The following is a 15,742-nucleotide window of genomic DNA, read 5'->3' on the forward strand; positions in this document are numbered from 1 at the left end:
GACCTACTTCATGACAGTATGGAACTAGCTGGAACAAGATCGACCAGAAAGCACTTCAATGAGTAATCAGGACTGCACAGAACATCATTGGGACACAACAACCAGACATGGAAGCCATCTACAACTCCCACTATCTACGGCGGGCTTGTGACATCGTGATGGACTCATCCCACCCCAGTTATCACCTGTTAAATCTCCTACCATCTGGCAGGAGATTCAAAATTATTCCTGCATGGACATCCAGACTGAAAAACAGCTTTCGCAGGGCTGTCGTGCAACTGAACAATACCTCCCCACCTACCCTTGGTCCAGAGACACTATGGGCAATACAGTCTCCAAGTACAGTACATGGGCATGTGCAATATTTGGTTTTAAATGGGCAGCTACCTTTTTATTTCAGAACTTTTTTAAAATTTCAGCTTTAATTCTTGATTCTATTTTGTATTTAATGTATTTTACAACATGGGAAAGTGCAATACTTGAATGAGGCAACCACTTTCTTTTAACTTTAGAATTTATTTTTAATTCAGCTGCAACTTGGATGTCATTCTAAATAACTCACATTATTTTAAATTTAGTCATTGTGTTTTTCGTAATTGAATTGACAGTATGTGTTTGGCATTGAATGGAGTAGCACTACAATCTTGTCCTCAAAGGTCAAAGCTCTAACCAAAACTAACTAAGTATTTCAGAAGTGACTTTTGTAATATCTTGTATTATGGATAGATTGCTTCATGACTTGAGCAATCTTGAAGCTGAACTTGATATGCAAAATGAGTTCTTTTAATGGCATCACAGTACTGGGAGCTATAGTGTAGAAATAACAAAATATACGATGTGATGTTTCTTTTTACAGTAAGTAGTTCATGTCCTTTCTGTTTCTTTCCAGGTTTGGAAACATGGCTCCAAATTCTGATGTCCTTCGGTTTAAGTTTACAAGCTATGGAGATTCCATGTTGCAAAAAATGAATTTATTGAGGCAACAAAAACGATTCTGCGATGTTACAATTCGAATCAACAATGTGGCATTTTTGGGGCATAAAATAGTTTTTGCTGCATGCTCTCCCTTTTTGAGGGACCAGTTCTTGCTGAACGATTCAAAGGATGTCAGAATTTCGCTTCTCCAGAGTTCTGAGGTTGGAGAGCAGATACTTTTATCCTGTTACACTGGTATCCTAGAGTTCCCTGTAAAGGAATTGGTAAACTACTTAACTGCTGCAAGCTACCTTCAAATGGGCCACATTGTAGAGAAATGCACACAAGCTCTTTCTAAGTACATTGAGCCAAAGTTGTTGTCTGAAGACCAAGGGCACCAGGTTGGAGAAAGCAGCACTTCCACAGCATTTCCTGAGAGCTCAGAACGGTCACAGGAAAGTCCACTCTCCGATTCCGGGAAGAACAAACTGGAAGATCTCACGCAAACTAGAGATGTCTCCGACTGTGAAACAGACTCTGAAGACAGCAACATCCGCATTGTCAAAGTGGAATCTCTCACCAGTGATATTCAGGACAGTGAAAATGGTGACAGTCTGAGCCATCTCTCCAATAATTTCAGCAACAGTGTCGAAAGGGCTGTTGCAAATTCTCCTGATTCGCAGCACTCTCTCGTTAATTCGTCCGTGGATTCTCGAAGCAACAAGGTGTTAGATAGCTGTTTACAAAACTTTGTGGCTGATCCCCCCAGACTGTCAGAAATGGTCAATGGCACCAGTTATATGCTGGCAGCCAATGAGTTTGAGCTACAAGGTTTGAGTAGTTTTCCAAACGAGGAAATGGCAGCCGCGGGTGGGTTTTTGTTCAGGCGCAACAGGGGCACAAAACTGTTTGCTAACAAAACCATGTACACCAATCATTTTAAGATGCAGGACAAATGGCTTCAGAAGCCCCACCACTGCAGTAAGTGTGGTAAGATTTTTCAACATCTCGAAAACTTCATCAGCCATCTGAAAACTCACAAACTTTTCCTGTGCCTGCGCTGCGGCAAGATTTTCACACAGAAAAGTAACCTGACGCGGCACATCCGGGTGCACACAGGAATCAAGCCCTATCAGTGCACAATCTGTGGGAAGACATTCACACAGAAGTGCTCTCTGCAGGACCACCTGAATCTCCACAGCGGTGACAGACCGCACAAGTGCAACTACTGTGATGTGGGCTTTGCACATAAGCCAGCTCTCAGGCGACACCTCAAAGAACAGCATGGCAAGAAATGTGTAGATAATGTCACTGAAGGAAGCATACAAGAAATTACTCTAGAAGTAGATACTATTGAATGACTGTGGTAATTCTTCTAAGGTCAACAAAACCTCTGGGCAAGCAGTAAATTTAACACCTAAGGGAAGCTGGTAAAAGTTTTCCACCAAATGGGTTAGTAAATATGCAGAACACTGCACATGGAAGAAATGTTACGTAGATTTCCATTAGATGAAATAGAGCCCGCTCTAACAGTTCTATTAGGTGTCTGGAATTGGTGTAATTTGAAAGGTGCATTTAGATGAACTGAATGCATTCTAATGGGCCACATAGTTTCTATGAATGAATTGGTGACATAGTCTTGCATTTGTCTGGTTTTCTTTCCTCTAGGGCTATGTAATAAGGCAAAAAAAAACCTTTTTATGTGTAGGTAATGGAAAGCATTTGATTTTCCAGGGTGAATACATCAGTTACAAAACCTTGCCTTATTGACCGTCGAACATAGGAACAGGAGGAAGCCATTCAAACCTCCCAGCCTTTTCCACAATTGACTAATCTCTGCTTAAGCCTCACCACTGGGCTCTGTTCCACATTTCCTAATCAGCCAAAATCTGTTGACTTCCATCTTGAAAATTTCAATTGATGCAGCATTCACTGCCTTTTCAGGGGAAGAAAGTTCTAGATTTTTCACTATCTTTTATCCTGATTACTCTCCTAAATGTCTTGTCCCTAAATGTTATCTACTTTGTACTGGAGGAAATAGTTCTGTATCTGCCTTGTTTAATCCCTGGTTATTCTAGGCATCTTGCATTTTTTTTTAGGTAAACCTTGTCTTTTTCTAATAACTTTTTACAAAATCTTAGCATCCATTTGAAACATTTAACACACTTTCTTCATTTGTCTTCCTTTGTCTCCAGGGTAGTACCAGTAATGTATGCTAGATGGGGAAACTAGTGTTATTTGTTGATACACAAGAGAATGCTTCCATCTTGTAGCAGATGGGCAGTTAAGTTTCCCCAAGAGTACTGATTCTGTACTTTGTATTACTTAAGCCCATCACCCCTACTGGGGCATAGGCTGCCAACAACAGCTCGCGAGAGTTCTCTGTTCAGGGGTGTCTTTCAAGTTGCTCTACATGTAGCCCATTTTCTTGTCTTCTAGGCCAAGATCCTTGCTCTCCCGGGGAGAGGTCTTTGGAGTTTCTATTGGCATTTCTGTAGCACTGGATTTTTATGGGTTGGGTTTGTTAGCGCTCCCCCCCCCCCCCATTGCAGCTAGGCGTAGGACTGTCCATGGCAGATTAGTACTTTGTATACTTGCACCAAATAGTTAAATCTGGAATACTTCTCTGAAATGATCGTGGGTACGTCTCTCTCATTGAAATTGCACAGCTTTAGCTAAATCAGAGTTGTTGCTGTGGGAGCTGCTGAACATGATGTGCATTATTCTGGTTTTCTGCTTTTAAGGTCAGGTAATTGCAAGCTACAGTACTTGTGTTATGCTGTGAGGATTCTCTGTCTCTCTCTAAAAAAGAATTGACTGGATGATACTTAGTGAGCAGCTATATTTATTGAATAACACTACAGTTGTGAATTTGGTCTTGGTGCATATATCACTGATATACAGAGCAAATCTATAAACCAGTGATGGGAGTGCAAACATCTTTCTTTGCAAAGAGGGAAGATCCACCTCTATAGCTATTTTGTTTTGTTGAATTTACAGCATTTCTGATGTTGCAATCCATTTCATTGTTTTGCTAACATGGTGAAAATGCCTTCTGAAGAAACATTTAACTCTTAAATCGAGGAAGGAATGTTTCATTTTAATGATCCAGAATGCTTTTTAGCTACTGAAATAGGGAAGTAGTTTTAAAGTCTAGGTCACTGTAACAGAGCAAGAAATGTAGCAGCCACGGCAGCATAAGGGTAAACGTTTTTAAGTGTTGTCTGAGGGGTAAAATTAACCAAAAATCCAGAGGAGAACTGAAACCCTTCCCTCCTTCCATCATCTCTTTTTTTTTTCTCCCCCCACCCAAATACTTCTAGTAGTAGCTTGGGATGTTTTTTGCATTTCCCTGATAAGAGATTAAACAGGATTTTTGTTTAATATCTCATCCAGATTCTCCAACAGCAATTGTACAGTGTGCACATCTCAGGACTGAGATTTAATTCTAAGGGCTTCCAACTCAAGTCAAATGCAGTGTTGGATCCCAACGCTTTTAATCAAAGGTTCTTGCAGATGTTGGGAAAGAGGCACAAAACTTGTTGTTTCATGATTGTTTTATTAAGTGTTAATAGAACAAAAAATGTTAAACAGACAGTAACAGAAGCAGAGGAGTGAAGATGGGGAGAAGCAAAAAGAAAGAAAGGTGCTGTCGCTCCATGGTCAGCCCTTTTTATACTCCATAGATAAGAAACATTCCATTCAAATTTACAGAAAAGTCAGCTAATCGATAGTCCGTATTCAAATAATGCAGCACGAGAGAAGCTTCCAGAACTTTCCAGAATCATACAAATATAACCACGGGGGCGGCGGGGGTGAGGGGCAACACTGAACAAATGCATATACATACTGTGGCTACTGGGAAATGTAATAAACAGTTACAATGTATATAAGTAATCAAAAAAATACTAGTGGGCATTTAATTGTTAACCTGCAAAGAAAATAACAATTAAACAGTCTAATCTAAGAATTAACCAGTCTGATGGAAAAACTGTCAGCAAGCCACGCCCACATATCTTTAAGATTGTTCGGATTCATTTCCCAGTACTTAATAGATACAGATATTCAAGTATCCAACTCAGCTCTAGGGCTGGTAAATCACACCCCTTGATTTGACAGTTGATGCATTCAGTTCCCTATAATTACACAGCCCTGATTCCTTGAAAATAATTTTTTTTTTAAAAAAACAAATCCAATCTCTGGTGCAGTTGAATGTTTAAGCAATCTGTCAGAATACACTGGACCTAATATTTCCACTGACAATGTTGGTGACATTCATTTAGAAATATGGATTTTTCAAGTGCAAATATAATTTTCTGCAAAACAGCTTTTGGGAGTTTCTGATTACACCCATTTAATAATGTTCTTAAAGACACACAAAATGGGTACCACGGTAGCATAGTGGTTAGCGCGACACTATTACGGCTCGGGGCGGAGTTCAATTTGGATCTCATCTATAAGGAGTCTGTATGACCTTCCTGTGGAATGCGTGGGTTTTCTTGGGTGCTCTGGTTTCCTCCCATAGTCCAAAGATGTACTGGTTTGTGGAATAATTGGTCATTGTAAGTTGTCTCATTGGTTTGGCTAGGGTTAAATTTGGGGGGGGTGGCGGGCGTTGCTGGTGAGCATGGCTCGAAGAGCCAGAAGGGCCTATTCTGTGGCTGTATCTCAATAAACAAATAAATAGAATGAATAAAGCTATTTACATATTTTTCTGCACAAGGACACTAATAGTCATATTTTTAAAACTTTTAAACTAAACTAACTACTAAACACCAATACAAGTAGCAAATAGTTCAGATTTTAAAATTGGACAGATGCTTTAATTTAGTGATAAACCCATTTTCCAATGTAATAAAGTTCATTGGGGAAAAAAAATTTAAAGCAAAGTATTTTTGAAGCTGCATTCTAAGCACACTAGCCAGATTTTTTTCCATGACAGATATTGCATTAATCAATGTGTTGTTGATTGAGCCAAAAAAAACTAAAACTGGCAGAATTTTGGGTTCCATTTACCCTGTGACTTATGGTTTTAACCTATGGAGCTGGTAAATAATTCTTTTGATTTATGGAATTATTACCTGCTATAATTCTGCCATCTTATCCTGTAATTGTGTTTGTCCTGGGAGTAGATTTTAATGCAGTAAGGTACCCTCCCACCATCATCACCATTGGCCCCTCAATGTTTGAGGCTGACATGGTTATCAGAGGAAGTTTATATTTTTTTGCTATATTTCTCAAGCACTCTGTCACACGAAGCTCTCCAGTCAAATCTAACGATCCAAAGTTATCTTTTCTTATAAGGGCTTTATTAGCCACCAAAGCTATCTTCCAAATGCCAGCCTCCCAAAAGAAGCTGATAGTGCTCCAGATAAGTTGCTGATGAAGTTCGAAGTAGATTTGTTGTTAAAGTACTTGTGTCACTATAAACAACCCTGAGATTCATTTTCTTGTAGGAATTCACAGTAAATACAAAAACATAAAAACAAGCATAATAATAACTAAGTGATAAATATTGAGAACAAGATGAAAAGTCCTTGAAAATGAGCCCACAGGTTGTAGGACCAGTTCAGTCTTTGTATCTTCCTCGCCTCCTTCCTGATGGCAGCAGTGAGAAGAGAGCATGGCTGTGATGGTGGGGTTTTGATAGAATTCCACGAAGATACTTTGTGCTCAAAAGGCCAGGATGTACAGGAAAATGATTTGGTGAGGCTATTTTTTAAAAAAAGAACTTGGAAAATAAAATTAATCTGAATCAGGTTTATTATCACTGACGTGTCATGAAATTTGTTGCAGCAGTACAGTGCAATACATAAACTATACTATAAATTATAATAAACATAAAAAATTTAAATAGTGCAAGAAGAAAGCAACAAATAGTGAGGTAGTGTTTATGGGTTCATTGTCCATTCAGTAATCTGATGGCAGAGGGGCAGAGGCTCATCATAAAATGTCGGGTGTGCATGTTCAAGCTCTTGTACCTCTTGCTGATAGTAGCAATGAGAATAAGGCATGTCCTAGATGGTGAGGGTCTTTAATGATGGATATGCCTTCTGAGGCATGCCTTTTGAAGATGCCCTTGATGGTGTGAGGGTAGGGGGTCTATCAACAATGACTAGTGTTGATAGCCTCCCCACCATTGTGATTATTAACCACAAAGAAGAATGTGGTCAATAATTGTGTGATAGGGGAAACACTTAAAACTGTTCAACAGCCAAGAGGAGCAAAGAAGTGTTTAACAGAATCAAGTTGAACACCAATGTAATTCTGTAGATGAATTAAGATGTAATTAATTAGAAAATGGACAAATTCACAGTAGCATGGTGGTTAGCAAGACACTGTTACAGCTCAGGATGTCAGAGTTGAATTCCAGTGTCCTCTGTAAGAAAGTTTGAACATTCTTCCTGTGTGCATGTGGGCCTCCTCCAGGTGCTCCAGTTTCCTCCCACGGGCCGAGGGCTGCCCAGGTGGTTGGTTGGTCATTATCAATTGTCCTGTGATTAGACTAGGGTTAAATAGATGGGTTGCTGGGTAGTGTGGATCTTTGGATGTCTAAATAAAAGTAACTAAAATTAGATTACTGAGAGAATACAAGAGATTGCAGTGAGAAAATCAAAACTGGAATGGACACATCAGGGAACACAAAGCAGCACAATATTCTACTTGCACAGAAACTATTAATAAAAGTTAATTGAGAGGACAAGACCCAGAAATGGTGAAAATGTTATAGAAAAACCTCTGCATTTGGCAATTCAGGCAGTTTTTGTGGAAACAGAAACACTTAATGTTTCAGATCCGAGACCTTTAATTTGGTATTTTAGGAAGATTAATCAGTTGGCCATGAGAGCAGAAAATCAGATTAAAATTATATAATAGAAGTTGGAGGTGAAAAACTACAAATATACTTTTAGTTAAAATCCCTATAGGTTATCAGTTGCATTGATGCTTTTCAACAGAATTTGGGGAGGAGGAGACGACGAGTAAGAGTGCTGTTACATATTTTAAAAATTCATTAAAATATCTGTTGCCAAAGGACTGGTGGTTGTCCATGGTATCTGACGATGACAGGAAACTTGTGCAGGAGAGTTTGTAAAGTGGAAAATTGCACTGAGACAGTTCCACTGTCTTGACCTTCAAAGTCTGGGTTCAGTGGTACGAGTAGTTGTCACAAACTGCGGCCTTCCTTGGTTGCAGTGGATGACCATGACATCTTCTGTGCCTTGTCATGCCCTTTGCTCTCCACGGATCATTGCAGAACCTTCTTCCTAGCCATAGGATCTCACTCACAAGAAAATCTGCAGATGCTGGAAATTCAAGCAACACACACAAAATGCTGGTGGAACGCAGCAGGCCGAAGGGTCTCGGCCGGAAACGTCAACTGTACTTCTTCCTATAGATGCTGCCTGGCCTGCTGCATTCCACCAGCAAAGGATCTCACTGTTGATCTCGTCCACTGGATCAGACTTCACACGCTAGGACAGACGTATTCCTTTCTCACAGGGGTGTGAGTCTAGGTTACCCTCCACCTGGTTTCACCCACCTGTTGAAGCGGTGTACTGGGGTGTGGCTGCTGTTGAATATGAACAGCTACATGGAGCAACAAGACTAGCTGATAACTAACAATATGGTTAGTATTGAGAAGAAAGATGTATATGACTTTGGTAGGAAATGTAATGTAATTTTTAACCAAAAAAAAGACAAACTTAGAAACTAAAAACATGATGAAATCTGAGGATTTGAGGGAGAGTTTTGTTTGACCAAAGTCATTGAATCATTGAAGAGGCATATCTGGATTTCCAGAAGGTCTTCAGAATGATGTCACATAATGGATTGCTTAATTTGTCCAGAGCAGGCACAAATAGCCTGCTAGCAGAGAAGGGGTGAATAGATTTCTGTTTAGGATGGGAAGTAGGATCTCACAAAGGTGAGTACTGCACTAATGTTAAATATTTAGACTTTAGAATTAACAAAATTGCTAAATTTATGGTGATTCCTAATTAGGAAGGTTATTAACATGGAATCCTTCAACATGTCACAAGACTTTAATAAATGAGCAGAGTTTATACCTTCAAATAAAATGCTGTGTTCGGTAAGAAGAACAACAATTGGAGGATTAAGAGAGGTTTGTGGAGCAAGGGGATTTGGGAATACAAATACACGTTACTGGAGGTTGTAATGTAGGTCAATTAAGCCATTGTAAAAATAGAGTTGCTGTGATAACAATGCTGACCTTAGTTAGGCCACATTGGGAATATTACGTTCATTTAAGATGGACATGCAGCAGTAATATAGAAACGGTAGGGCAAAAATGTTTTAGAAGGAAGAACAAATGGTTATGCCTGGAGTCTCCTAAGAAAAGATAAAAGGTCTGATAGATCAGAGAAAGTGTTTTCACTCACAGGGAACTGCAAAGCTAGAGGCAATCAACATCAGATACTGTCGTGGAATCACAGGAAATTCAGAAGAAACTTGATTACCAGAATCAGGTTTATTATCACTGACATACTTAGTGGCTACTAGATACAGGAGTGGAACCCAATGTCATCTGCCATAGCCCACCCACTTCAAGGTTCGACATGTGTATTCAAAGATGCTCCTGCACGTTGCTGTTGTAACTTGGTTATTTGAGTTGCTGTCAACTTCCTTGAATCTATCTGGCCATTTTCTGACCTCAGTCATTACAAGGAGTTTTCACCCACAGAACCACCATTCACTGGAATTTTTTCCTTTGTTGCAACATTCTCTGTAAACTCTACAGAACGTTGTGCATGAAATCAGTAGTTTGTGAGACCCTCTAACCACCCTGCCTGGCACCAACAATTATTCCTCTGATGTTTGGTCTGAACAACACAAAACCTCTGACCTTGCCTGCATGTTTTTATGCATTGAGCTGCTGCCACATGATTGGCTGATTAGATATCTGCATATGGTGTACCTAATTAGCCATTCATTGTAGGTTTTTCAGCAGCAGTACAGTGCAATACATGGAATTTACCAAAAGTTACATAAATGCAAACCTTGCATTTATGTAAAGATATGTAAATGCAGAAGTGGATTTGCAAGGGTAGTGTTTATAGGTTCCTTGTAAGAATAAGCTAAAGTGAATAGTATTGATGCATTTAAGGGGACTCGGGATCTATGTACAAGGGAGTGAGTAAATGAATTCATGGATATATAACAAGTTAATACCTGGGAGATTATTTTTATCCTGGTTGTTATTTTTTTCCCCAATCTCAATAATATGTAAGAACATTCATTGTTTTGGATCCAATAATGATTGTTTTCCCCTGCCTTGAAGACTTCCTGATCACCATCAGTGTCAAGCTTAGAAAGCCACTTGTGGGGATGGGGAAGGTGTAACAATTGGCATTATTGCTACGCCTCACTTTAAGGGGTCTTCAGAGGCCTACCAAGATTGCTTAAACACCATTTTGATTACGAAACAGAGATTTTCAGAGCTGAATGTGAGTAGGATGTGAAGTCCATGGATGGAAATGGTTCTGAATAAAATTATTTTGTATTCCAGGTGTCTGACATTAGATAATATCCACCCATCCTCTCCAGCCCTCAAAGTAACACATAGAAAAGCAATGAAAATCAGACAAATCATTTCTTTCCTGTTTGATATACAGTAGATTCCAGTTAATTGGAACACATTGGGACCAGTAGATTTTGGCCCATTAAGTGGCTGCCCCAGTTATCCAAAGTTCCATGGAAATGGTTAAAAAGGTATTTAAAAAATCTAACATTCAACTGAGTAACATTATGTATTTAAATGAACTACAGAACAAAATTAGAACACTACCAATATTACAGTACTATAAAACTATATTAGTTTCTAATAGCTATCAACGGAGGAACTCGTCTGCTGTGATCTTTTGTTTGACTATAATTTCTAACTTGTTGATGTAGTGAAATGGTTTAAATTTCACTCCCGGCTCTTTCTGGCATCTCCAGGCCTGAATGCTTGAAATTGCAGTGAGCAAAACAGTTCCAAATTATCGTACTGCTTATCTCTCACCAACTTTCAGTGACAAAAATCACTGCCTTTTGATCACAAGCACATGCAACTGATGCGATTTAAAAACAGTTTGCTCTAAGCGCCTTGCAAGTGCGTGCGACTAATGTTAGTTAGAAACTGTTTGGCGACAGTCTTCTGTCCTAAATAAGTAGCTTTGCATCCCAAATAAATTAAGGGAATTCTGACTATTTTCTTGATTAGTTCTTGTTCTTTAAGAGTGGTCCCAAATAAGTGGCTGCCCCAAATTACCAATGGCCTAATTAACTGGAATCCACTGCACTTAGTTCTTCAGGGGCAAGGGGGTTAATATATGCAGCACAGTGGGTGTGAGGGCAGTAGTTGGTATGAAATGGTGAGGTGAAAACTTTCCCTGTGTTGGTATTGCAATCCCTTAAAGTCAGGATAATAATCTGAATATGGTTAGAGGAAGAACAAGGTGTTAGCCATTAAAGCCACAAAATGGTTGTTTATTTCATCAAAATATTTAATGTGGATACTGAAGGTTCCTCTGTAATTGTTCGTTTGTCAATGTCTGTCAAAATTAATATTTAATAGGTGTGTAAGTTGCTAATTCATTTCGTCTATTAATGGTTCATCAGGTTGATTTTAACGTGTACTTAAGTTCTGGTTATCATTTAAAAGATTACCATTTTGGATTGCTTCCAGTCAACGAAAGACTCTGTAATTTTAAAACTGTTAAAGGTGTGTTCTATTTTTATCAGCAGTTTTTTAATAGTTAATAGCAGTTTTTAATGCATCTTTCTAGTACTGTATGCAGTGTCACAATAAGAACTGACTACAGTTATTTCAGTATCCTGACCCTATGATCCTGAAACTAGATTTTTTGGGTTCCTAGCACAATAGCATATACCTCATCTGGGACAGTATTTGTGACCTATATATTTATATGTGTACTTTTAATTAGGTAGCTTTAGAAATGACGCAACATTTTTCTCAGCTGCAAAATCATTAGGTTTTTGCTAAGAATGGATATTTGAGACTGTGGCTGTAGAAAATGAATGAGCCAGCTTTGCTAACGATGTTGATGCAATGTTAACTGAGGCCAGGAAAAGGTGAATGATGTTCACATCAGTGCTGTTGCAAGAAAATAAATCTGTGGTATATCCTTACTGAAGATCGCAGGATAGTCTTTATAAACATCAAACCTGCTTCATCGTAGAAAGATTTGATGGATGTTCAGAAATGATTTGTTTTCTTTCAATGCGATTACATGGCATTTCTCAGTGAAGGAACCAGGAAAGGGGGAGATAAATGGAGTCATCTCCTACCCCTCCCCATCACTGCATGTTGACTGGTTATAGCGTGCAGTTAAATATCTCATAATTGGCTTACTTGACACATTGATCTAAACTAATTTTGGGATATACTGCACTTGGCCTAGTTCTTTTTGAAGTTAGTGAGAAATCTCTAAGCTGTGATTTTAGGACTTGCCCCATGTCCTGCAGTGCTCTCAGATGAGACCATTTTAATATTTTTAAAATGCTACCTTCCGGATTTGGATTTGCAGATGTATGAATTTAAGGAGATGCCATTATTTAGAGGCGTATGACTTTCTCAATACAAGGTACTTGAAATCATTGACTGTTTTTGCTGTCATTCTTGAATAGATGGGTAGTACATTTACTTTAAAAGAAATATCTAGTTGTCCTTTTGCAGAATTGTATTGATTTTGTCTTCAACTGTTGTAATGAGCTTAAACAGCTGTCTCCTCAACCACATTACAAATTTTATACTTTAGCTAGAAGCCTGTTGGAGTTCAATGTTCATGGGTAACTGAACTCTGATCCGCTCCAACATCTGGCTGAAAAACAATAAAAGGAAAGTCCGCAAAGGACAAAAGTTAATTGTAACCTTTATTTTTCAAATCATAAAACAAAAAATGCTATATCAGATATACTGACAAAATTGTGTTGAGGCACATTCAGTACTTAAAGGTTGAAAATGTAGTTTCCTTATGGTACCATGTATACACAAATGTTAAAAGATTTTATTTTTTTATTTTTTTGCATATGTTATGTGAATAAATCAATTATAGCTTTTTCTATTTGTTTTATCCTAGCAGTTAACTCTAATAGATGCACTGACAACAATAAAAGTCCTTTTTTCTGTAATATCTGGTTTACACATTCCTGGTGTAATATAACTGCAAATGCAGGATTTTTTTTACAATAGCAGTATTCAAATTTATTCACTGGAAAACAAGTTCACTTAAACAAAAATAAACTGCTTTGTAAATGAAATTATGAGCCCTGTATTTACTGCGCAATAATCAGTTTATTATTGTCATGTGACCCTGCAGATCATTTCAAAACATGAGTACATCAAGGTAGCACAAAGGGAAAAAGCAACAACAGGTGCAGACTCTAGTGATACGCTACAAAGTGCAATGCAGGTGGACAATAAGTTGTTGCGCATGGTAGTGTATTGGTTAGTACAGCGCCTGTGACACAGGTTCAATTCCTGCTACTGACTATAAGGAGTTTGTATGTGTTCCCATAACTGTGTGGGTTTCCTCCCACAGTCCAAAGGTTAGTAAGTTAATTGGGCAGCATAGGCTCTTTGGGCTTGAAGGACCTGTTACCATGCTGTATCTCAAATAAAAATAAGCTGCAGGAGCCATGACAGGGTAGATCGTGAAGTCAATAATTCATCTTTATTGTACAAGAGCTCTGTTCCAGAGTCTTGTAGGAGAATAAGTGTGGACAGGGTCTGTGCAGGGGAGGCTGGATTCCATGATGGACTGAGCTGAACCCACAACTGCAATTTCTTGGGATTTTGGACACAAGTAATAGACATAAGATCTGAAGTAATCTGACTACATTTTGGCTAGGCAGTGTTAAACAAAAACATTGAGACAATGTCCAAAATGATGAACATGAGATTCTGCAGATGCTGGAAATCCAGGGTAACACAAAATGCGGGAGGAACTCGACAGGTCAGGCAGCGTCTATGGAGAGGAATAAAGAGCAAATGTCTCAGAGCAAAACCCTTCAGGACCCAGTGGTTGTCATGAAGTGGGCAGGGTATTGGTGGGATAAAGTACTTGGCGTAGTGGGAATTGTGCTGTGGTCAAATTTCTGCGGGGTTTTGCACTTATCCACTTGGAGTCTCTGAATCATTACTTTTTCTTTAATTTTATGATTCAAATAAAACTTAAGTAGTAATGATTAGTTAAATTGATGTGTATTTGTTCATCTTTGTATGAAACATACAAATTCTATCCCACAGGCTTGGCTGTGATGTATGATTTAGAGTTAGGGTTTTTTCCCCGGAGGGTAGGAGAATGAGGGGAGATTTGATAGGGGTATACAAAATTATGAGAGGTATAAAGAGGGTAAATGCAAGCAGGCTTTTTCCACTGAGGTTGGGTAAAACTAGAACTGGAGGTTATTAGCTAAAGGTGGAATTTTTAAGGGGAGCACGAGGGGGAATTTCTTCACTCAGAGTGGTGAGTGTGTGATACGAGCTGCCAGTGAAAATGGTGGATATGGGCTTGATTTCAACTTTTAAAAGATATTTGAATACGAGCTTAGATGGTAGGAGTACGGGGGGCTATGGTCTGGGTGCAGGTGATGGGTTGAAGGGCCTATTTTTGTACTGTAGTGCACTGTGATTCTATTTTCTGAATTCTCTTCAAATGTCTTGCCTGTGGCAAGGCAGCAAATCTTAAGCTCATTACTAGTTTCACTGGAAAGTTGGGCCAATGGGAAATGAAACAGTTACATGGGCGATTGGTCATGCCTGTACATTAGTGTTAAGTTTGTAAATAACATCAACAAATGAGGCATGGAATGAGCTTTCCCTTCCCTGCTCTCCACTGGGTTAACAAACTAGAAGAAACTTTATATAAATCAAGGAATTTAGCTTGTTATGTTTAGAGCAGCATATGACTGTATCTGAATCATAGCCTGCTCCAGTCACCGACAGAAGGAGGTGGTCTGGGAGAGAACGGCCATAGCAGACATGCTGGAATCTTCTAGATTGGGAGCTGCCCCTACAGGCCGGCTGTACTATCAGTGCTGCTCTCCAGTGTTCGCTCCCTGGACAACCAACTGGATTGCCTTCATCTGAAGCTGACCCAGCACGAGATGGCCTGCTGCGTATTTGTTATTGCAGAAATGTGGTTCCAGGACAACATCCCAGGCACCATCAACCTTCAGTCAATGGACTCAGATTTGTGCTAATACTATTCCGTGACTGTGTGCTATTGTAACTATATGTGCTATGTGTAACTGTATGCAATGTTTTTTTCCTTGGCCCTGGAGGAATTGTTTCATTTACACAAGAGGTAATGCAGATGTTGAAAATCTAGAGCAATACATATGTATTGCTGTTTCATTTAGCTGTATACCTGTGTATGTTTGAATGACAACTTAACTTGAAGATTAAGCAGAACTAGCACACAAGTTTTGAGGTTCACCTTATTTTTCCCCAATTTTTTTCAAGACTGATGACTTGTTAGTTTGAGAAATTTTTAGAGCAATGTAGGTTATTTACCAAGGTAATCAATGAGGTGTAAGTAAAGGGAAAAACTTCCTGTGGATTTTCCATCAACTTTGTCCTATGCCCACCCACTCTTCGTGCATACACTGTAAGGGAATTCAAAATTAAAACGTGGAGCTTAGACTCCCATTGCCCTAGAAGGTTAAAATAAAATGTGGCATCTTGTTAGCCTTATGGGTGTATATAAGGACAAATATTAAGTGTATATGTAGGATATTGTTAAGAATTTGGTCTTTATTTATGTAGTGTCCACCCTATTAGGTACACCTTCTTTATGATCAC

General features: G+C 38.9%; 1 protein-coding gene across 1 annotated transcript in view; it reads left to right on the forward strand.

The window, feature by feature from the left end:
- zbtb26 (zinc finger and BTB domain containing 26) overlaps positions 1-13,171 on the forward strand; it is a 70,408-nt gene extending 57,237 nt beyond the window's left edge. The window contains exon 3 of the mRNA XM_063073327.1: positions 890-13,171. Coding sequence (XP_062929397.1) covers positions 900-2,276 — 1,377 coding nt within the window. The 5' untranslated portion in view covers positions 890-899 and the 3' untranslated portion in view covers positions 2,277-13,171. The remainder of the gene's footprint in view (positions 1-889) is intronic.
- The last annotated feature ends 2,571 nt before the right edge of the window (positions 13,172-15,742 follow it).

Source organism: Mobula hypostoma, chromosome 21, assembly GCF_963921235.1.
Source record: "Mobula hypostoma chromosome 21, sMobHyp1.1, whole genome shotgun sequence".
Taxonomy (NCBI): Eukaryota; Metazoa; Chordata; class Chondrichthyes; order Myliobatiformes; family Myliobatidae; genus Mobula; species Mobula hypostoma.